The 23,497-nt window shown below is 36.7% G+C and overlaps 1 protein-coding gene across 4 annotated transcripts in view; it reads right to left on the bottom strand.

Moving 5' to 3' along the window:
• Positions 1-676: 676 nt before the first annotated feature.
• The window catches only part of LOC148951976 (neuralized-like protein 4), a 69,221-nt gene continuing 46,400 nt past the window's right edge, over positions 677-23,497 (bottom strand). For all 4 annotated transcript variants that reach the window (XM_089089453.1, XM_089089454.1, XM_089089452.1 and 1 more), the window contains exons 10-13: positions 21,641-21,834; positions 18,553-18,801; positions 15,113-15,289; positions 677-4,761 (exon numbers count right to left, since the gene is read on the bottom strand). In XM_089089453.1, the coding sequence (XP_088945579.1) occupies positions 2,936-4,761; positions 15,113-15,289; positions 18,553-18,801; positions 21,641-21,834 (2,446 nt within the window). In that variant the 3' untranslated portion in view covers positions 677-2,935. The remainder of the gene's footprint in view (positions 4,762-15,112; positions 15,290-18,552; positions 18,802-21,640; positions 21,835-23,497) is intronic.

Below are 23,497 nucleotides of genomic sequence, written 5' to 3'. Positions count from 1 at the left end.
GTTGACACACTTTGTTTGGAAATTTAGGTCATTGACCCCATTAACCACGTGTTCTCCCTAATGACTCTATGCCCATATATGGAGTCCCGTCACGAGTAGCACCTCCCTCTCTACTATAAGCCTATGCAAATAAGGTGATATGCTGTAAGAGAAGGGCGAGTCAAATACCAATTTATCAATCAATTATAAAGATTTCACAACGAAATTAATGAATGCAATTAACAATTATGTTGCTTTCTTTCGCCCTGCTGTGTATCCAGTAAAAATCACAATAACAACATTATATCCAAACTTGTTTCTCCCAATCTTTGGGTAATTTCGCACTATGTCAACTACAAGGCGCCGTAAATTATGCAAAATATCGGTAAAATACGTAAAATACCCGTAAAATACGTAAAAATACCGGTAAAATAGGTTTTACCGGTAAAGTTTACGGACTACCGTCCGTAAAATTACGGTAAAATACGTGAAATACCTAATTTTGCCGTGACCAATTTTACCATTTACGACACTATCTAGAATCCATATATAAACTAATTATCAGGGTTCAACTAAGTTCTTTATCTCTGGTTTTTTTTTTTTTTTTTTTGTGGTTTTATATAGTAACCAGTGAAGACTGGTTTCAACAAATCCAAGGAGCAACCTCTTGAACTATTAAAGATCTCCGCGAAATCCATAAGCTCTTCGGACTTTTATTTAGTAATATTTTAACATCACTTGCCACATGTTGCACATAGCTATATGCAATTCACTGAAATAAACAATAGTTATAGCAAAACAGGAAACACAACAGGAAATTCAAAAAGAGACATTTATACATAATCTTGGATACAGCTTCCTCACCTACCCTTTCTCTTTTCATAGGTAATGAAAACTTCTAATTTTAGTTTTAACTGCCAAATATGAATAAAAGACGATTAAAAAAGCAGCAATCGTCAAATATAGATTAATTCTGAATGATACTATTTCTTATCCAAGTGAACAAGAACTCGAGCAAGACGAAAATATCTAGCTGGAACACTGGACCTAAACAACTGAAATTAAAATGCGGTAACATTCAACTTCAATTTTTAACATCAACATTACCAAACATAAAATTAAGGTACTTAGAATTAATATATATACATAAATAAAATAATATGAGTCAGCCCTATTCTGCCGTACCCGATAAAACCCAAAAGTATAGCATTATGAGATTTCGACGTAATAAGAACTTAAACTCTAGAGTTAAATAGAGTTAAATTAGATTTTTAAAACGCGTTTGCTAAAACAACAAAAGGTGTTACTTGTGAAGGGGAGAGCCCTACTTCCACTTTAAATGTATTTGGCCAGTTTGTATATATCTCGATCATAAGATTGCCGCCCAAGCATCGCTATTTTATAATACACTTGCTAATTTTAGTTCAATATTTGCTGGTTTTAGAAACTACAATTTTAATTACGTTTCGCCAATGTTTAATAAAACATCTATATCCCGGGGTAAAAATGACCAGCAAATCACAGTAAAATGGATTACCCCCCCCCCATCTAAAATTTCGATCAGTGATGCTTCTAGCAACAGTAAAATGGAACAAAATACAATGTTTATTTTCACAAGGTAACGCCTCCCCCCCCCCAAGTTCAAGAGATATATTATCACAAGTAAACAACAGTGAAACATTTGGATAGCTCGATATAAAATTTCATTTTTGATATTTCCGAAGTGATGATTATCTCAAAATAGCTGGTAATACTTCGGATTTCACTTATAAAATTAGTTCAATTCATTTATTGGCTAAAATATTTGAACAACTTAGGAATTACATTAAAAACCACCAGATTTTCTCTCGAAGCAAAAATGAAGAAAATCCACTAGGCTTTGATTTGGTTCATTCTTCTTAACATTTACAAGAAGCTTACCATAGTATCCACTTAAAGTTGATCTTGCAATTATTTACTGGCCTTACAAATCTTCAAGCTCTTGCAGCTTGAATCTCAAAAGCTACTTTTTCCGACTTGGTAAAATTCAATACCAGACTCTTTAGGTTTGTAATCCTCCCCCCTGCCCGAAAATGCCACAAACAGAATGTCTTAAAGCCAAACACAAGTGTCTAACTAGATACTGAATTTATTGCTTTTCGCAAGTTGAAGGAGGCCCATGCACAAGACAAATATACCCCTGTGCCATTTATATACCCAGGAATAATTAAGGAGGGGGATTAGTCACGAAAAAAGAAGTCTTGGCCATTAAATTGTCACAGTATTTAACTTTTGATTGAATCCTTCCTCCCTTTCGGCCCATACATAACCAAGAAAAATACATTAGATAACGTCTTAAAAATAAATTGCATTATTCATTTAGCTGAACCATTTATGCAAGTTGAAACATAGTGCAAATTTCAAATGGTTCAAAAAGGTATATATCAGCCATTAAATAAAAAAAAACAGTGTATCAACTCATTCGTATATTTTTTTTCACGGTTCAGGTGGGAGGAAGACCCAATCCTTCGGTTGGATACGGCCTAGAAATATGCAAGGGCATATGTCAGTCTGACGTATAAATTAACTATTAGATGCACTGGGAATTTTAATTTACGAAAGCTGGATTTTTAATTTACATTACTAGGCTCAATTTCCTCAAAATAATGTATAACCCTGTATCAGCTAAACTGTTCGAAAATGCCAAAATACAATCAGTTTGACGTATAAATTAACTATTAGATGCACTGGGAATTTTAATTTACGAAAGCTGGATTCAACTACGACGGCTAAATTCATGAGAAAAGTTTTAGAGATAAGTCATCTTTATGATGACAAACATGTATGAGCAAAGGTCATACTTCAACGGGTGAATAATATCAAAATAAGAAGAAATAAGAAAACAAGAGCCAAAGAAAGAATATGCAGGTACGTGCAAAAAATTTACATTACGTGCTGGAGATTTAAGATTGTACATTTACTGACTATTGACCTCGAGTTTGACTAGAAGAGCTTGAAAGACCGTGGCACCTTTTTCTTTAGTAGACCACTCTACAATATCAGAAAGCTCACTCGTTGGACTTCGTCTCGAGGATGACGCCTCCAATTTTCTATTCTCTGAAACTTTATAGGATCCGGGCTGAACAAGTAGCTGAAATGCTACTTGACATGAGTATAGCTGCTTTTTGTAGCGAAAAGGTACTGTATTTCTCCCAGGAGAATTTGGTAAAACAGGATAAAAAACTAGCTGAGGACTTTCTACTTCTTCTGTTTTTGAATCAGTTTCGAAAGGATTTTTTGGTTTTGTCAATCCAAGTCTGTCAGAAGGATAAAGCTGTCCAGCGTCTAAAAGCTGTCGTATGTGACACACTTCTGCGGGGTAATAGGCAGAGGACCATCTATCGGCACCTTCAACGCTTATCGGCGTATTTTCACGAAACTTTGACAACGAGAAAGGGAATCTACACCAGCCTGTGAGGTGATGGTCCTTTGAATTTTTCTCAGATCCACTGAATTTATGTTCATTTGAACAGCTGCCACAGTAACAAGTTACTTCCGGAACAAAATACGAGGAAGGGATACCAATGAAAGACTTAAACAGCTTGCATATATTAATATAGTTGCAGCCGTGACTAAGCGGGCAAGTAATACCAGTGGCAATAGCTACATTTTGCTTTTCTTTTTCCTTAATAGAGCAGTCAAAATCGGCCTTCTCATAGTAGCCACTAGCTATCAGCTTTGGATTGATCAATTGTATTTCTTCACATTGACCGTAAAGATCAAAGACAGCGTAACAAGGATCATTAATGCCAGAGGCTACCTTTCCTAAATCTTTTCCATCAATTAAAATATGGAAATCTCCGTCTAAAGACAAGGAAAACCCAACTGTAGAATGGACAGCAATGTTATCTAAATTAAATGGTAGACGACTTTTCGCTTTTTGACCATTGACGAACAATGTGTCAGCACTTACCACCCAAGCATTTCGACGAAAACCTAAAGCGGTTACAGGAAGGGGATTTTTTTCAGTTGGTTGACAAACAAGCCCAACCATTACAGATGAGTTCCACCTGTTTGTCAACTTTTCAATCCTTACTTCAAATTTCTGGCCTTTCACAACTGGCATCCGGCTTAGAACTATACCTTGATTATAGCTAGCAGTACGCTTTGCACTCAAACCATTATTAACAAGACATATATTTCTACCGTGAATCTCACTAAACTTCATCTCTTCTTCAATAGATTTTGACGGCCCAGCTTCAATGTTGACGTCCTGAACTAGAGAAGCTGGTAGATTTGCACTTAAGGAGCCCATTGACAAGGATTCACCTCCAGGTGAACTGGGATGGTACGCAGGGTTCCCATTACTGACAATTCTAACACGGTCAACTGCCCCGTCCAGTTCAACAAAAGGGCATATTGTATTATAACGATTAGGAGCTGCAACGCCTAAATCTAAGCCATTAACCTGAAATAAAACAGCCCCACTTTTGCCCCTTTTCATTGTCACTCTATCGTCAGGTTCCAACCGTTCAAAGGATGCTGATATAAATTTTTGTTCTTTGTTGCTATTGTGATACAAGCTGGAGCCACTGATAAACCAACGATCGAGACTGGCGACTATATTTGCCAAGTTTTCGCTCGGAGGATCTGTAGTTATGAACCCAAATTTAAGACTCCCAGCAAATAAAGGATGTCTGCTTTCTACTCGAATTTCAAAATTTTCATCTCTGTTTAGCTGATGAGATGCATATACAAGGGCATTACGGGAGTACTCGCCTCTCACTGCAACTGTATTCAGATCTGAAATGAAAAAGCATGGAGAAATGAGTGTCGATTACTTGTTTTACCGAAGCAGGAAATTAAATCTAGTTAGATGCGTATCTATAGCACACAGCTTTGCTGCACTGTAATGTAAAAGAAACAAAGGGGTACTTATCCAATGATGCTTACAAAAATGATCAACACAAAACTCAACACAAATAATATCTAGATGATATTGCTTGTAGAAATAACAAACAAATTTGTTTGATTTTACTAAACAAATGAAAAAATGTCTTAATTTGGATCAATCACTTGTTTTGTGTCAGATATAAAAAAATATCTCCAGCCAGAAGTATGAAAGAAGAATTGGACACCAACATTTTAATAGATAATATTGAAGAGGTTTAGCAAAAGGAAAAAAAGTAATAGAAAATAAATTGGACAGTTAAATTAGTCTATATTATTTCCTGTAAGGTTCCTACAAAATGACATGATATTTCCCCAGAATACCAGACAAATTTGATAGATTCATCAAGGTAAATAAAAATAAATAAATGACATGTTTTAATCAGTAAGAAGTAATCCCTATACGAGTGGTAAATTCTTCCGTATGAGACCCTAAGAGGCCCTGATCAGTGACACTCCGCCACAGACTACACACAAGAACATCTAAGCCAGATTAATGATAAGAATCAAATTTAGTTTCAACACTCAGGTTTCATGTCCCCGATGAAAAGACTATATTCATATAGGATATTAAATAACGGAAACAAATTTGTTTTAACTGAAAGTAAGGAGCGACATTAAAACTTAACACGAACAGAAATTATTCCGTATATGAAAGGGTCTTTTCCCCTCCTCAGCGCCTCGCTCTTTACGCTAAAGTTTGACTCTTTGTCACAACTCTATTTTTTAAAACAATAAAAACTTTAGCATAAAGAGCGAGACGTTAAGGAGGGGACAGTCCCTTTCATATACGGAATAATTTCTGTTCGTTTAAGTTTAATGTTGCTCCTTACTTTCAGTTAAATTTTTTTTTTTTTTTTTAATTTAACTTCTGAACGTTTTTCAACTAATGCAGGTTCGAATTTGGCTCACCGTACATGAAAATTAAAACAAAATTTGTATATTTATTTTGGCAGATTTATTCCGTATACGAAGGGTTGCCCCCTCCTCAATACCTTACTCTTTACGCTAAAGCTATTAACACTTTTAAAAAAGCTTCCTATTCTAATTAAACGCTCCCCGTGCTTCAGTACACGCTCTTAAAAAATGGGACTAACAGTTAAACTTCAGCGTAAAGAGCAAGGTATTAAGGAGGGGGCAACCCTTCATATATGGAATAATTTATGGTCGTTTTTCAAATAATGCCGGTAAATCTGGCTCACCGTTTATGAAATATACCCCTCCCCCTCACGGAAAAACCCTCCGTGGAAATTTCATCCAACGTAAAGTGCATCCCCACCCATCAAATTCCCTTCAGACAGTTCCATCCTCGCTGAGAAACCCTCTTCCCTGTAAAATTGCTTGCGGACTATTCAGCCTGAAAAATTCTCCTTAGCATTCTTTCATTTAAATAAGACTCTAATCTCTAATTGGTTTCTCGATCACTCCAGAAATGCTTCCGTGGAAATTATTTTCCAGAAAACAAAACACGCGAAAAAAGCCCCTAGAGAATTCCTCCAGAACATCTCAACATAAAAAATTTGTCAAAGAGAATGTAAGACAGTTAAAAAGAATTTCGTATAGTTATTCTGTCAAATCCCCCCAGTATAACATTTCCCCTGGAATATTCACCCCCCAGAAATTTTCCTCCCCAAGGAAGATTAACTAACAAGACTAACAGAAATCATGTTGTATATTAAGGGTTTTTGCGGCCTCAACAACCTGCTCTTTACGTTAAAGTTTGACTAATAATTAACTGACAGCATTTTTAGTGCAAAAAATATAGCCTTTCTTATTTACCGATTGCCTTCCAAAACACTTAAAAAAAAGACTTATTATTTGTAGAATATTTCCATTACCCCATTTCCATTTCCAATACCCCGTAACAAAAACTTTTTATCACGCTGCTCTTCTACTAGAGTATTCGTCCTTGAAGCATCGGTGAATAAAAGTCAAACTGTGAGTTTGTTTTAGTGTCACTCTTAACTGTCACATTAAAAAAAAAACTTGTTTAAGAAAAATTAATTTCTTTTCATTTTCAATATTATATCTGGCGTAATATAAATGTGATGGAGAATCCTTCCCCGACTCCCCCTGACCTTTACTCTACAGTTTAACTTTTGCATAGTAATCCTTAAAAAAATGAAAATTACCACTAAAAAAATTAAATAACAAAAAAAAAACAACAACAAGTTTTTACAACTGAAAGTAAGCAGCAACATTAAAACTGAAAACGAACAGAAATTATTCCGTATGTGAACGGGTTACCCCTCTCCTCAATAACTTGCTCTTCAAAACGCTAAAGTTTTTAGCACCTTTAAATAGCTTCTTATTCTAATTAAACGGCCGTTGTGTTTCAGGAGTCGTTCTTAAGAAATTGAGACAAACAGTCAAGCTTTAGCGTAAAGAGCAAGGAGTAGAGGAGGGGGCAACCCCTTTATATACGAAATAATTTCTGTTCGTTTTTAGTTTTAATGCTGCTCCCTACTTCCAAATAAAAAAAAACTCGTTTTTTATTTAATTACTGATTGTTTTTTAAGTAATGCCGGTAAACTCCCCCCTCGCGGGAAACTCCTCCGTGAAAAGTTCCTCCAACATAAAATAGCCCCCCCCCCGTATAATTCCGTCTGGACGATTTCATCCTCGCCGAAAAATAGAATACGTAAACAACGGGTAAATTTTATAACTTACAGTCCTTTTCCCAGGGGCTGTGGGGGGTCATATTATCTCAAAGGACATAGTTATTGAACCTTTCAAATAAACTGAACAAAATGGCTTTCTCAAAATTTTGATAAGACGACTTGGGAGAAAAAGGGGCACGGGAGGAGGACTAGCTGCCCTCCAATCTTTTTGGTCACTCAAAAATAGTACTAGAACTTCTGGTTTCCGATCGAATGAGCCCTCTCCCGATCTCCTACGATCGTTGGTTCTATACGATCCCCCTGGGAAAAAAATAAAAAAAAAACAAAAAAAAAAAACAAATGAACACACATCCGTGATCTTTCTTCTGGCCAAAAATGCAAAAATTTCAAATTTTCGAACATAGAAGCTTGACACGTCTTCAACAGGGTTCTCTAATATACTAAATCTGATAGTGTGATTTTCATTAAGATCACTTGATGTTTTAGGGGTGTTTGTCACCTTTCTTGACAAAAACTCAGCAAATTTTCTCAGGCTTGTCACTTTTGATGGGTAATATCAAGCCCGTAACCAGGGGGATGGGTTAAGGGGTTTGAACCCCTCCCCCCAAAATGTTTGTTCGACTTGTAAAAATGTGACAAAAATAAGTATAAACCATTTTTTATGCGTTTAAATTTTTAAAAAATCCTTTTCTAAACCCTCCCTCCCAAAAAAATCCGTTTGTAACCCCCCCCCCCCCCAAAAAAAAAATAATACTAGATACGGCATTAATAACATCACGCAAAAGTAAACCTTACACTGGAAATGTTTCTACAATAATAGGTGAGAGCCATTCTCCCCTTAATATTCATATTACATGTTTATCCCAAATCTATTATTCAAAATGAGGGAATGTTAGAGGTTAACTCCCCTCTACACATTGAACCAAAATTTCTGTTTTTTGGTTAAAATAAAAAAAACAATATTTCATTGGGGTAGGATCTGAAACTTCTAGACTATGTATGCACCTTGTGAATTATTCTGAGTCTCGGTCATCTTAGAATTTTCACTCAACAGAACTTAATGGGAATTTTGTTTTTAAACAGACAAGCCACCCGGAATTCACTTAGTGACATCAATTGACCGTTTTCCATAGATTCACCACATTTAAAGTTTAGCATAATTCACCGTAATTACTGTTTTCATTACATTAATTTCCATATTTTTGATTAGACTCAATTAAAATTAAATTTGGTCGTTCCCCCCTTACCTAATTTATCGTTTTACGTCAGAACATAGTTTTACATCAAACAGGCAGATATATATTTTTAGGAATATACATTTCACCGTTTTCCTTAATTTTCTGGTCTCATCGAAAAACGAACAAGAACAACGAGAAAAGATCGCTTAGGTTGTTAGATTAGTGCATGCTTCATAAATTAATAAATATTCATACAAAACGTCATTCGGAATTGTTAATTAAAGATTAGAAGGGGCAACTTATTTCTATAATGTCATTCCTTTTCTCATTTGCGATGGATGTTTCTGACGAATTGAACAACCAAGATCAACAGCCATACTACTTGACCAAATTCCACTGAACCTTTCTACAAAAATCCCAAGTTTCGTTCTCGTGACAAAATTTTTCAGGTTGTTCACACAGCTTTAAGTATTCCTTATCAACAACACTAAATAAATTTTTTTTATTTTTATTATAATATGCAAAAGTGCTTCATACTTATGGGAAGTGATAAGCCACAAAATAATGTTTTGGCAGTTACCAGCTTTCTGTTTGCCAAGAAAACTATTGAAAGCATTTTTAAGTGTTAAACGAGCTCTTTGTCAATTTGGTGAACTTAAGTTTAAAAACAATATCCTCCATTATCTTTCAAAAGCTTCAAGACTCGTCAACTCAACATAGACCCTCAGATCAAGCATATACTTTAAAGATATACAAATTCATTCTAAAAAAAACTTAGATTTTTTCAAAGAGGAGATTGAATTTTTTAAAAGATTTTTTTTCTTAGATTTTTCAAAGAGGGATTGTTGGGCTATTTGACCAGAGTTCCACTGCTGAAAAAAAAAAAAAATTAATAATCTGCTAGAATTTTCAAGTCAAATGTGGAACCTCTGGATGGTAATAATAGTATTTTGTAATTTTATTTGACATTCCTTCAATAACATAGAAACACGAATAACAAAACAAGCTGTTTTATTTTTTTTTTGTCCATGCTTAATACATCCTTGAGGTTGATTTTTTCTGAATTGTTGTACTATTATTTATATTTAATCAGAACTGAGATTAGTACTTGTATTTTGAGGCTTGATTTTAGTAAAATTTTCGTAGCCGCATATAGCAAAATACATAAATTAAAACGTCAAATTCTGCTTTTGTTATCGGGAAACAAAAGATATGTTCTGATCTTCGTTTCTTGGCCCTTTAGCCAGGAAGTGGAATGAAGGGATGGGGACATCCTGTACTCTCACATACCCTTCCCGTTTACCTTCCCCAGTACCCATTTGGAGCTGGGCTGGAGCTATAGGGAAATAGGAAAGTTAATATTTCTGACGATACAAAACTATTTTTTCCCAATTATATTCAGCATTATCTGAAGTAGCTCAAAAGTACCTTGAGGAGGGGGATCGGGTATTTGAAAAAACACAGAACTATGCGTGCAAACCATTCGTGCAGTGTTTTTTCGCTAATAGAAATTGAGCTCTGGTTAACAAGTTGAAAAAGTCAATTCTATAAATTAAACACTAGTCATCCTGCTGATATTGTAACAATAAAAAAAAGAAACGTAATCTCCGAAATTTTTATCCAACGCTATTCTACTTGTCCCAAGAAACCGGGAATAACATTCGCGATTTAAGCGATTTTTTTCTGATAATCCTTGAACAAAAAAAAAAAAAAAAAATCACTTGCCAAATAATAATAATAATAAAAAAGTAGAGGAAATTAGATTTCTTTGTCAGATCAACCTGTATTATGGGTATGGGAAATAGGCAGCTTTACAATTAAGGTTTTTACAAAGAAAAAAAAGAACAACGCGGAACAAATGAATGTGGAAAGACAGTGAAAAACAGAAAATAATGCAAATATTTTGTCCAAGACTTTCACCAGTCCTCCTCGGCCGAAGTGTTTACATTATTTTATTGGAACTCACGGGCGAAAATTTTCCGTCGTTTCTTAGATCATGCTTAGCCAGTGCATTCTCAGAACTTATTTACCAAACTTAGGTAGTACTCAGGACTTTTAGAGATTAAAGACCTTTATACTACTGCATCTAAACTTACCATTACACGTCAGCAGGCTTTTATCTGTGCAACATTTCTTCAACAAGTCTTGATGGGAGCCACTTGTGCCGAGTCCTAACCCATCATAGGTTACCACCTCCATGCTGAAGATGCGGTAATGAGGTGCCTTTTGGCACCGTTCTCTGTCTTATGATGCATGGCAATGAATGCATGGGTTTTTTCGGGCTAACCACCCGGCAAAGCTTCCTTTACCTAGTTATGATTGATAATAGTAAAAAGTCTCGGACACAACAGCCCTTTTGTAGATGACCTTTAGCACGTCAACCGACCATCCAAACGGACCTGTTTACAGTGGCCCACTGCAATGTACGTGGTTTCAGATCTAAGTTTAACCAGTTCCTATATTTAGTGAACTCGGTCAAACCGTCCATTTTTTGCATCACTGAGACCAATCACAACCTTGGCATACAGAGCAGTGAGGTTGCCATACAAGGATACACGCTCCTTAGGCGAAATCGTAAACGTAGTGACGGCGCTAAATACGGAGGAGGAGGTGTTGCTGTTTATCTACAGAGCCATATACCATATTCATGCCTAAATATACCAGACTCAGCAGGCAAAGAAGCTCTGTCGGTTAGGGTGGCCCTCCCAAATAAGTCCGTGATTGTTGCTACCGTGTGTAACCATCCAGCCTGCCAGATTACCAGCCACCTTGAAGCCTCTCTCGAATACATTCGGGGCAAGTACACTAAATCTATCATTATCCTCCATAGAGACTTCAACGTCAATCAATGCGTGTGACTTCGCAGCAAAAATACTGAAAAGGAAGGGTCGGACTTGTATGATCTATCTCTCTCATACAGGATAGAACAACTTGTAGATTTTGACACATATCACGGTCCAAATGAATCCTCTCGCCTTGACCTCTTCCTTACACATCACCTGAGTCCTTTAAGGTAGACACTCATGCTTTCAGAAATGAACACATTGCCGTCATTGCACGTGAAAACCTTCGTATTCCACCTCCAATAAAGCATGAGCGGGCAATCTGTCTATACAAAAGAGGTGATTGGGACGGTTTGAGAAACATTATTTGTTCTCAGCAGTGCAGAGCCTTTCTCCTTGAAGGCCCAGAGAAAGCTGCAGAGAAGTATCAGCAGGCCATAGTTGACTCTACTGAAAAACATATCCCCTCAAAGCAGATCCAGGCATCCAGTATGGACAAACCTTGGTTCAACGCCCGGTGTAAGAAGGCTATCGGAGCAAAGCAAAAGGCACACAAGCCATGGCTACTTTCAAAGAGTGAAGAGACCAGGATTGCATTCATCAACACACGCAAAGATGCAGTTCATGCGATTCGGTAGTTCCCGGGTTCAGTATAAGAAGAAATTTGCCACCAAGGTTCAGCATGCTTCGGCAAAGGGTTGGTGGAGAATTGTCAAGGGGGCTTTACCATCGTCCAAGGGGACTTCAATTCCTTCTCCACAGATTAACGAGACTGTGGTACAAGACCCACAGGAAAAGACTTAAGCACTTTCTAAGGCTTTTGCCGAATTCTCGAATCTGGATGAAGACGGTAGAGAAGTGTCAAATTTCTGAGATCGAACATGTACTGTCCTGGATCGTGTGAATTTTTCTGCTCCTAAGATCCTTCGCATTCCGCGGCATCTTGAAGTGACCAAAGCCACAGATCCTGACAACATACCAAATGTTGTCCTCAAAGCTTGCAGCGCCGAACAAGCTGGACCATTGTCATTGCTTTTCCGGATAGGCTTACGCTCCGGAACCTTCCCACAAACACAGAAATCCACCCTTGTTATACCTTCTCTAAAGCCAGATTTCAATCCAACGAGCATGGGCCCCTATAGGCCTATTAGCCCCCTCTCCTGCGTTGGCAAAGTCTATGGGAGCGTCTCCAATAAAACATTTCAACAGTTCCTAGAATCAAACGACCTTCTAGGCGATCGCGAATATGGATTCTGGAGGAAACGCTTGACATTAGACTGCCTAGCCACCCAGCATCAGGAGTGGATCGAACTTCTGGTAATGGGGTACGAAAAGTACGAGACTTTTGTCATTCGATATTGCCAAAGCGTCCGACAAAGTATGTCATCGTGGCGTGCAAAAAAACTCCATGCGTACGGTGTTAGCGGATGTCTGTTGAGAGCGATTGAGAGCTTTCTTTCAGATCGTTCCTTGCAGATTGTCCTCGACCGGTTTATTTCCTGCGAATATTCAGTGAAAGCAGGGGTTCCCCAAGGCAGTGTCTTAGGACCAACACTCTTCCTTATCTACATAAATAACAAGGGAGACAACCTTGCAAGTCCTCTACATCACTTTGCCGACGATACCACGACACACACAGCCGTCCCAAAAAACGAAGACCCAACTAAAGCCTCCCTTTCTCAACAGATTGATCTGTCTAAAGTCGAAAAGTGGTCTGATACACGGATGATGAAATTTAATGCATCGAAAACAAAAGAGCTTCTAATTACCCGATCAAAGATGCCGCGTGAACACCCCAGTTTCATTTTCAAAAATGAAATTATAAAGAGAGTCGACGAGCTTCGTCTACTGGAGATTCATTTCTCGAACGATCTCTCTTGGAATAACCACCTTGATCGACTGAGAACGTCCTGCGCAAGAAAGCCCGAGGTTACCCTTCGCTGTAAAGACCTTCTTCTATCCAGCTCGATTATTCCACTTTTCAAGTCCTGCATCAGACCCACAGCTGAATATGGATATCCACTATATGCTGGTGCGCAAAAAACGCTCTTGGCACCAATCCAAAAGATTCAGAATAAGGCAAACAGGGCAGGCTGCGCCTCTACACATGACTTGCTCCTGCCTCTAAATGTAAGGTTTGAAGCAGCGTCGATGACTGTTTTCTACAACTACACAAATTCACCTCCCTCAGAGGAGCTTTCTCGCATTGTTTTCCCTTTGTCCAACCGACAAGACAGACGTGAAGGCAGGCAGCTCGGTCCAATTATTTAAAATAGGACACGCCAAGAACTGAGTACTTGAGGAGCAGCTTCATCCGGAGTTGCACTTCTATCTGGGACGATCTTCCTGGTGATACTATTCCTGCAAATTCCTCTGTTTACTCCTTCAAAAGAAGGTTGAACAGACATTTAAAACCTTGAGGTTAAGGTAAAAGGTAAAGGAATAGCGGCATAGCAGATGCCTTTAAGTACATGGCACCGTGAATATAGGAATAAAAAAAAAAACTGCGTATAAAGTATTTACTTTGATTATTCGGTACGAATTTACCAAAATTAAAGCAACCTGGATCCCAACCCCCCCTCCCCAATTTTCTGAAGGTGGGTGTCCAGCGTTTAGATGGGCCCCCATAGCTGTCACAGTGGATCTAGGTCACATACAACAAACAAAACGTCTAAAAAAGGTGACTTTTTTGCAATCCATATATAATCACAAACAAATGATTAAATAGATTCTCTTCATTAAAAACTAAAAAAAAAACACTCTTTTGAAGTTTGGAACTGAAAAAAGAAAAGATAACATTAGATGGATATCCAAAAATTTTTTCATGAATGAAGGATTAAGTTAAAAGGTTTTAGATTTCGATGTTTATGGTTTATTACACGGCTTTTTCAATTTCTTTTATTTTGAAGTACGGCAGCGTCTCTAGCAGCGGTTGCTCTGACCCAAAACCCTCCCAGCTGGTCCTTATGGATTATTGGGATCCAAGGTGCATGGAAATCAAAACAAGAAAGGTAGAGGCGCATGCCCCCGTCCCAGACACAAAAATGACAAAAAGCCTCTAAAATGACAATCCTAACAAAAAACCTTAGGCCACAATACACGTCTTGACCCCAAGAATTCGTCAAATCACTCCATAACAAAAAAGTTTTCTCGGCCGCAGGGCCAGATACAGAAATCGCACGCCTCATTGTTAGCATTTTGTGAATGCTTTTCTTCTACAACAGTAAAGGCACATATTTATAACGGTTGCATTACCGAAAGTATATTTTTTCCAATAAAAAGAAAATGTGACAGCTCTAATTCAGCAGGCTTTTCTAACGTTCAAGCTTTGTAGCGTATTGATGATTGAGGCCTCAAGGTACTATCGTATAGGGCGAATGACATTAGACAGATGCACATTAAATGTAGATCTAATACAGGAAAAGAGGCTTTGGAAAAGAAAGCTTTAAATTTGTATATAATTTGTTATTGCAACAATTCACACAATTGAACTTACAACACAATCATAATTTTTTTCCGAAAAGTTTTTAGATTTTAAAGTCATTTGGAAACTGCAGATTTTTTTTATGAAAACTTATTTACTAGAAAACTTATGGAAAAAGCAGAGAAGGAGAAAAAGTACCTTTCAATATGATTCCTGGTCCACAACACGTAGAAAAGGTATGAGGAATAACGACATCCATTGTTAAATCATATCCAGGTCTTCCTTTTAATGATGAGATTCCTTGACGTGGAACTGGATTATGTATGAGTGAAACCTGTGCACACTGTCCATAGAGATCAATGATAGCATATACACCTGGATAAGGGAATAAATTATTTCATTTCAGTCCCTCAGAGAGAAACTCACTGTATGTATTTCTATTCAAAATAAAACAACCTAAAAAGGAGTAAACATCTCTAATTTCACAGTTATTGTGATTAACACCATTAATGCCATAATGAACACCATTGGCCTTAAAAAAAAAAACTTTACCTTAAATTACCTTAAATGACATGTCCAACGAAATATGGTGGTGTTCAACCTCCTGGAGAAAATCTTGCTGGTGGTGTTTCTATGTTATGATCTGACATCCCAGTTCAGCCTCTATTCAGCGTTGGCCCAGTTTTGGTCAACTCCTATCTTGAAGGCTTCAAGGGTTTGAGATTGGACGGTGACTCCAGAAAAGCTGTTCCAGAGTGGGACAGAACGGACTGAGAAGAACTGTTTGCGCTCTCGATTGATGCAATGGTTGGCCTGCAGCTGCTTGGTGTCCTTTTGTCATGGTTGAGAGAAATGGAGAAAAACATAACTTAAGAGGTCATTTTTTGGAGCAGCTTACGAGTTGTTATTACGTCTCCACTTTTGCTGCGATATACTAAAGTAGCAAGTTTGAGGGGATTGAGACGTTCCTCGTAGGATTTGTCTTGCAATGCAGTGATAAGCTTTGTCACTCTTCTTTGAACACTCTCAGGTACCTTCACATCCATCTAACAGTGGGGAGAAGCTAAGGTCATGCCAAATTCTAGGTGATGACGGATTACGACTTTATATAGTTTCATAACCAAAAATAGCTTCCTGGCCGTGAATGTTTGTTTTATGAGCGCCAGGGCTCGGTTTACTTTGGAAACTTGAGCTTGTATGCGGCAGTGAAACTTTAGCTCATTGTCAACAATGACCCCCAGGTCCTTCTCCTCAGTGACTGCCTCAAGCTGTGCACAGCCTATGCAATATAAACGCTTTGGATTCTTGCGTCCAAAATGCAGGGGGAGAGAAATGTTTAAGCAAAAGAGAGATAGAAACTAAGCTCTCGGAGTCTGAATCTCAAAAGCTACTTTTGTGAACTAGGTCAACTTTAATACCAAACTCTTTAGTTGATATTCCCTCCCCCATTTAAAAATATAATATACAGAATGACTCAAAACCAAACAAAAGTGGCTAACTGTATTTCTGGCCTTTTGCTTGTGTATGAAAATTTAAAGGCAGTCTGTGCACAAGAGAAACATGTCTAATGATAACTAATGATATAAAAAATACACATTTAGTATATACACATTTTTATATGTGTAAAAATACACATACAAAAATAAACACACCTTTGGCATTCTAGTCAAAACAGGCACGAAGACTCGCTCAAGTAGACGTCTTTTCATAATCAATACAACTAGCTCTGAAGTTTCATTTTTCCCTCCAGGAAAGCGGACATTTTTCGACATGCAAGGCGTACGTGCGATTTCACTTAGCAAGTTACTCTCTAAACTTTACTCAGACCGAATTTCTTACTTCTATCATTTCTGGTTTTCCAGGCTGATAGCATATAAAAAATCGAGTAGCTTTCCTACAAGCCATAAATTGATATTACAATCTGGAGAATGCCTGTGAAATAACTGTTTCGGTTTCACTATCATTTATTTGAAAAAGTACATGTTGAAATCTGAGCGTACTAGGAAAATAGATTGTGTAGGATATTGAAAGTCAATCCTAAAACGAATAAATTATATATTATTTCAATTATACACCCAAACATAAAGTAATAACTTTTATTTAACAGGATAGTTGAAGAGTAGTCATACATACCTTTAATATGGTATACATTTGGGGATACCTATACAGAATTTGAAGACCGTACAGAATTAACCTAAGACGCCCCCTTCCCTATAAAAAGAAGTAAAACAGCGATACAAAATACAATTCTATCCAATTTTCACAAAAAGAAAAGTCTGGGACTCAAAGAGCACAGTGACTTGACACTGCGACAAATATATGTACGTCAAAAAGTGTATTGAATTTCAGCCAGTTTCAAAGCCTTAGTATTTCACCCCAAAATATTTGCTTTGCTAACAGAGCAATACTGAACATACCTCAGGAATTCTGTTGAAAACGTCAAGTGTACCCACTCTAAAAAAAAAAAAAATCCTAAAACTGAGTTAAGAATTATCAGCATCTGCAGGGGGAAAGGGCCTTTGCACACGTGCCCCCATAATATCGCAAAAAGTTCATGAGTTCTCTTCTATAATGTTTTATTTATTCTATATAATTTGCTTATCTTTTGAATTTCATTTCGAAGTTAGCACCCCCTCCCCTTCCCTCCTCCACAAGAAAACCCTTCATACTTCCCTACAGATTAGAACTCCCATATTGTTCGTCCAATTGAGAGGTACAAAAACCTTACAATTTATTTTATTTAAGATTGCCAAAGATTGCCCTTTTTGGGCAACCATCTAGGGCCAAGTGAAAAAGAGGTCATCGCCAAATGGGGTGGGAGGATGTCGTAAGGAAAGATTAAAGGGAAACTAGAACTTCTTGGGAGGTGTAATGGGGGAGGCTTTGAATAGATTGGGATGGAAGAGGAGCATGCGTAGCTGTGTTGGCTTCAGGCGGCTTGGTGCAGCAGTGAGTTGTTAGTAATAGCAGTAATGTAGGTCAAAGTTCTAATGCGCATTTGCAAAGATATCCATTTTTTAAAAGCATTAAGAGTTGTTTTCTCACTTGGCATTTTCAGGAGAAATTGAGGTATTTGTTTAGCCTTGTGTCACCTGATAAGGAGACATGTTAAGAAAACAATTCTTACTTTAAAATATGTATAATGATCCTAGTTCTTATATTATCCAACGGGAGAACCTTTATCATCAAGTGTTTCCACTAAAAATTCTTCTTTTTCTAGCTTAAAGTAAAAGTTTCCAAAACTCAAACTGCTGGTTCAATGCTTAAGTCTTTTTAAATTGCCGCTATAAATTGCTGCATAATAAGTTCTTTTATAGATAGCATTCATGCCGGTCTTTAGTATTCATATTTTTGATATTTGCCCTTCGCCACTGCTCTTTAAAAAAAAAGTATTAAAAAGACTGGCATGAACGCTATCTATAAAACAACTTATTAGGCAGCAATTTATAGCGGGAATTTAAAAAGACTTAAGCATTGAATCTCAGCAGCGTGGGTTTTGGAAACATTTCCTTTTTCTGTTCCAAACAGTTTCTGTTCCAAGAGCGTTTCAATAATTTTACAAGAACGGAAAAGTTACCTCAAAAATGCGTCTTACAAGCGCAAGTTTGCTTCCTAAGATAAAATTGTAAAAGACTTACCCGGAGGAACATAGCTAAAAGCTGGTCCTTGATCCCTTCCATTTACGTAATAATGAAGAGAACCTTCTTCGTGTCGAGCCATTCCCAGACGCGTTCCAACTGGTAGAGAATCCAGATCGCACGGGTAGCCATTACGGATTAGTTCACCGTCTCTCATAAGGGATGAACCGCTCAACATCCAAGTGTCATAATCAATATCTGTTAGCGTACTCGGGAAATCTAGCTCTTCAGGACGAATCAAGGTAACCCCTAAAAAATAAAACGTTTTTATGCTTTCCATCAATATGGTATTTTAAACTATCATCACAACCACCTCTAGACCAAATTGGAAAAACCCACATCCTGAACTTCATTCAAAGAAGCCTGGAAAAAAATGTGGCCAAAAAAGGTAAATTTTCGCTTTAATCCAATTCAAAAATTCCAAATCTTGTATTTATACTGATTTTCTTCAGCTTTTTGAAGATTTCGCTACGTTAGAAACCTTTCTTATGGTTTCAATCTGTTTCAGCTTCTTTTCAGTTTCAGAATAAACTACTTTAACAAATTGTTTAATGATACAATGTCATGATGTATATTTCTTTTAAAATTGAGCGATGTACCCAGAATCCCTAAATTTATTTTTATCAATAACAACCACTTAACCGTTAAAGTTGCATGTTTATTTGAATTTTTGTTTGTACTTATTATTAAAGCAGCATTTTAGATGTCATCAGTAATTACATAAAATTTAGTGAGGGGTTAATCCCTCTCTGTCTCTCTCCCTCCCTCTCTCTTTCTCTATCTACTTCATTTGCTCCCTAAAACCACCTGTAAAACATAAAATTATGTATAGACATGTTATTGCTAGTTTTAGAAAGTAAAGAGGCTAGAACCACTCACAGGAAAGGAGGTGGGAAAAAATTACTATAGAGGTGGTAGAAAAACCTGTGATGTAGTTATTGAAAGCAAAAGCTAAAACAACCAAATACGATTTTTGCGGCCATACTTTTTATGGGATAGCGAAATGTTAAAATAATTTCATAAGAAAAACTGTTAAAAATCTAGATTTAATTTTTGAAGAATTTTCAAAAGTCTTCAGGCAACAATAATGATAACCTTGGACCTATTGACAACAAAACACAATGTCTGTCAAAATACTTTCGTTAGAAAGAGCTCCCTATATCCTAGTCTCACACAGTTAATTTCCACAAAGATTGATGAAACTTCGGACTATTAGAATCCAGAAATACACGTACATCACTAATATTTTACTTGTTTGTTCAACAGAGTATTATCATACAACAAGAATAAAACATGTTGAAAAACTGATACGAATGCCATAAAAAAAAACACAATGGGGAATTAATAACCAAATTGAAACAACGCAGTGGAAACTAAAACAGTGGAAAGTCTTGTAGGAAAAAAAAAATTAAATTAAATATGGATAATAGAGGACGAGTTTAAACAGATCAAACAGCAAAAATTACAGATTTCACTCATACTGCATTAACCATCTCTGTTGTTTGCTGCATCATTGTGCAGAGATGACACTTGGTTAAATATATAGAAGAAAAACGTTTCTACAATATGCTATACTAAAAAAATTTGTTTTCTTTAATTTGCTGGCTTAGTCCTGTCTTTGGGTTGTCGTTTCTGTCTTCTGTTTTTTGTTTTACTAAATAGTCATCAAAATTTAGGCAAGCAAAGATAAAAAAAAACACAATCAAACATTCAAATAAACACAAAGCATATGAGTAACTTTGTTAAACGACGAAGTGTGGCTATAAAATAACGAGACTAGTATTGCAAAACAATTTATTTTGAATTTATGCTTTTTGGTTATTATCACCTTCAATATACACCCTTCCTCTATCGCTACAACGCTCCATACAAATTTCAAATTGTTCGAAACAGTGCTGGAAGTCTTCTTCTGTGAGCTCCTTCATGAAGCGCGCCGCTTTTCCTTTCATAGCTTCAACGGACTCAAATCTTGTTCCTTTTAATCCAGATTTGACCTTGGAAACAGATGAAAGTCGAATGGTGCATGGTCAGGCGAATCAGGCGGATGGTCTAACACTGGGATGTTGTACTTGGCTAGAAACTTATTAACAGACAATGCAAAATACGCCGGCACATTGCCTTGATGGAGAGCCCTGGACATGATCTTCCGTAATTCGGGTCCTTTTTTTCGTATTGTTTCGCGGAGTTGAGCTAGAATCTCAAGGTAGTAATGATCACTGATACTTTGACCTTCTTGAACCCAGTGAACGTATACAATCTCATAAATATAAAAAACAAAATCCGTCAAATGTTATCCCACTTTGCAAGACATTGGGGGCATTTTCAATTGCATTCAAAGTGTCAGTGCAAACTTTTTTGCAAGCCTCTTTTTGTTTAATCGTAAGAATTTTAGGCACCATTTTCGCACACACTTTTTATATGTTAAAACTGTTATTTACAATTTGCTTTACACATTCTTTGTCAATTCCTACAGTCCGCAAGTGGCACGAACAGTTAGCCGACCTTTTCAATATTTTAGTCTGGTTTTTATGTAAAAGGGCGACCCAGTGTGAATCATCTTCAACGTCTTTTCGGTCATCTTGGAAACGCTTAACCCACTAAAAACACGTGCACGTAATAAACATACACTTCCATACATTTATTTTAATAAAAGATAAGTTTTAGTAGCACTTTTACCAAGTTAGATGTGAAATTTCACGACAATTCGTTGCTCTATTATTGAATTTATCATTTTTCTGGTAAAACAAAACATCAGCTCTTATACAAACCAAGGCCACGGCTAGACTAATTTGTTTAGACACGGGAGGCGCCTCACTCGAAAGAAAAGGTATCACACTACCGAGCTTTCGGTCGTTCTCTTTTGGCGAATGCTTAATTCTTTTTTGGAGGCATCAGTCTCGCTATTTTATAGCCACACTCGTATGATTTAGTTTTGTCAAAGGTTTGATATTCATGTCACATCTAGAAAGCAGGAACACATCACAGACAACAAAACAGAAAATAGAAGTATCTAGAAAACTAGAACCATTTACACCTAGACTTCCACAAACTGATGCTAAGAAAAAAAAGAAAAAAAAAGTGGCTATACCTGCTTCAATCGATCCAGACCACCTATCTACCATTTTTTCGAGAGCAATTTCAAAAATTTCACCATCCTGTAGAGGACGATTGGTTATAACAATTGCATCATTGAATTCTCCAATGGCATGGGGGCGACAAGCTGTTAAACCATTATTAGTGATTCGAGCTTTTCTTCCATGCAGTTGATGAAAACATAAGTCTCTAGAAAATTAAATAAAATGAAATTATAGAAATTTTTATTATAGAATTATTTCAAGTTGACTTTGAACTTAACTGAGTTTCAATGATTCGTTAGGGACTGTTATTAAAAAAAAAAAAAATCAAATAAAAAACGAAAGCATTTCTTCTTCATACTAGAGACTCGTCATATAATATTCAACATTTATTCTGCTTGAGTCTGCCTTTTTAACCCTAATTCCAGTTTTATCCTAAGGAAATTAAAAATATTCTCAATTTTTCCACATTATTTTCATTCATCCAGGCAAGCAAGATACTAATATTTTCCAATTAAATTCTTAAAAATTTTTAGAAGCAGAACTAAATTGATAAAAACTCAAAATTTAGTTTTAGCAACCTCTTTCCCCTGGCCTTATCATGCAGAATGGATTATCGTAAAAAGTTAAGAGAGAGCTCGTTCAAGCACTAATTATGATGTTTAGTATCAGTTTCTGCTGACTAAACGGATAGAGGGATAGGACGGGGACACCATCCTTGTCTTGCCTGATTGAAATTGCACAAAGAATATCAAGGCAGCCATATCAATCTGAATAGTGGAGATATTCAGTAATAAGTCTCATGCAAAATAATATGCGTTATCTGAGAGACTGTGGTGTCAGATTATGCCTACAGCCCATTTGAAAATGGAGGCTTCACATTTACATTTAGAAAAATCAGGACATCTTTTTGAAGTCAAAATCATATGAGGAGTGAAAACTGTATAGTTAGAAGCCTTCCAATTGTTCTAAGCCCTTCCCTTTCAACTTCATCTATATAGGAATTTTACACCTCATTCGAATCAGGATTCTCCTGGAATATGACGAATCCCTGAAAGTCACACTCACTCTTCATAGTTACACTCCTTCATCGTCTTAGATATCTTCAAAGATACAAATAGACAGAAGAATCCGTCACATCTTTTTGAAGTTATGCTAGAATCGACAATCAGTGTGACTAAACGGACGGCAACCATCCCTAACTCCGTCTATATAGAAATGCTACATCTTTTTCAAAACCAGAATTATTTCACATAGTCTTCACAAAAATGTTTCTCTAATTTCCCTAACCTACGAAGAAAATTTCCTCGACTTACAAAAGACTAAGTGGAAAGTTTATTCCCCACCGGACAGCATGTTTCATGAGGAAGAAAAAAAGAAAATTCAACCTCAACTATCCCAATACTAGGCCTAATTCTTTCTTCATTTTTTTTTTTCCTTATCTTTTATAATTATTGTTGAAAGACGTTTGCATCGATGGTATATTACATATACCATACCATTCGTTATATTTATAACAAAAGAAGGTAACATACGACAGAAAGTTTTCATACCTCCAAAAAATCAGGAAAGTTTTTGGACAGACAACTCAGCGAGCATCAACTCTCTTGTGGACAAAACAAAGTTTCTAACCAAGTGCCCCATAGCATTCAGTCGGCCGCTATTGGAAGAAGCCTATGGGTCTACGTACCGGAGAAATACCTCCAATACCTATCGAAAGAATCTGACGCTAAAAGAACACAACTTTTTACGCTCCAAAAATGTATGTTTATAGCGCTCTCTGCATAACGGCATCCTACTAAAAAACCAAAAATAGATGGCAGGAGTAAATTAATATCTACTCATTAAACTACCATCCATATTTTACCAGA

Source organism: Artemia sp. Qi Xiang Cuo, chromosome 5 (assembly GCF_049724085.1).
Source record: "Artemia sp. Qi Xiang Cuo chromosome 5, ASM4972408v1, whole genome shotgun sequence".
In the NCBI taxonomy this organism is placed as follows: domain Eukaryota; kingdom Metazoa; phylum Arthropoda; class Branchiopoda; order Anostraca; family Artemiidae; genus Artemia; species Artemia sp. Qi Xiang Cuo.
The sequence above is the reverse complement of the archived record's forward strand: the minus strand, read 5'-3'. Positions and strand labels throughout refer to the sequence as shown.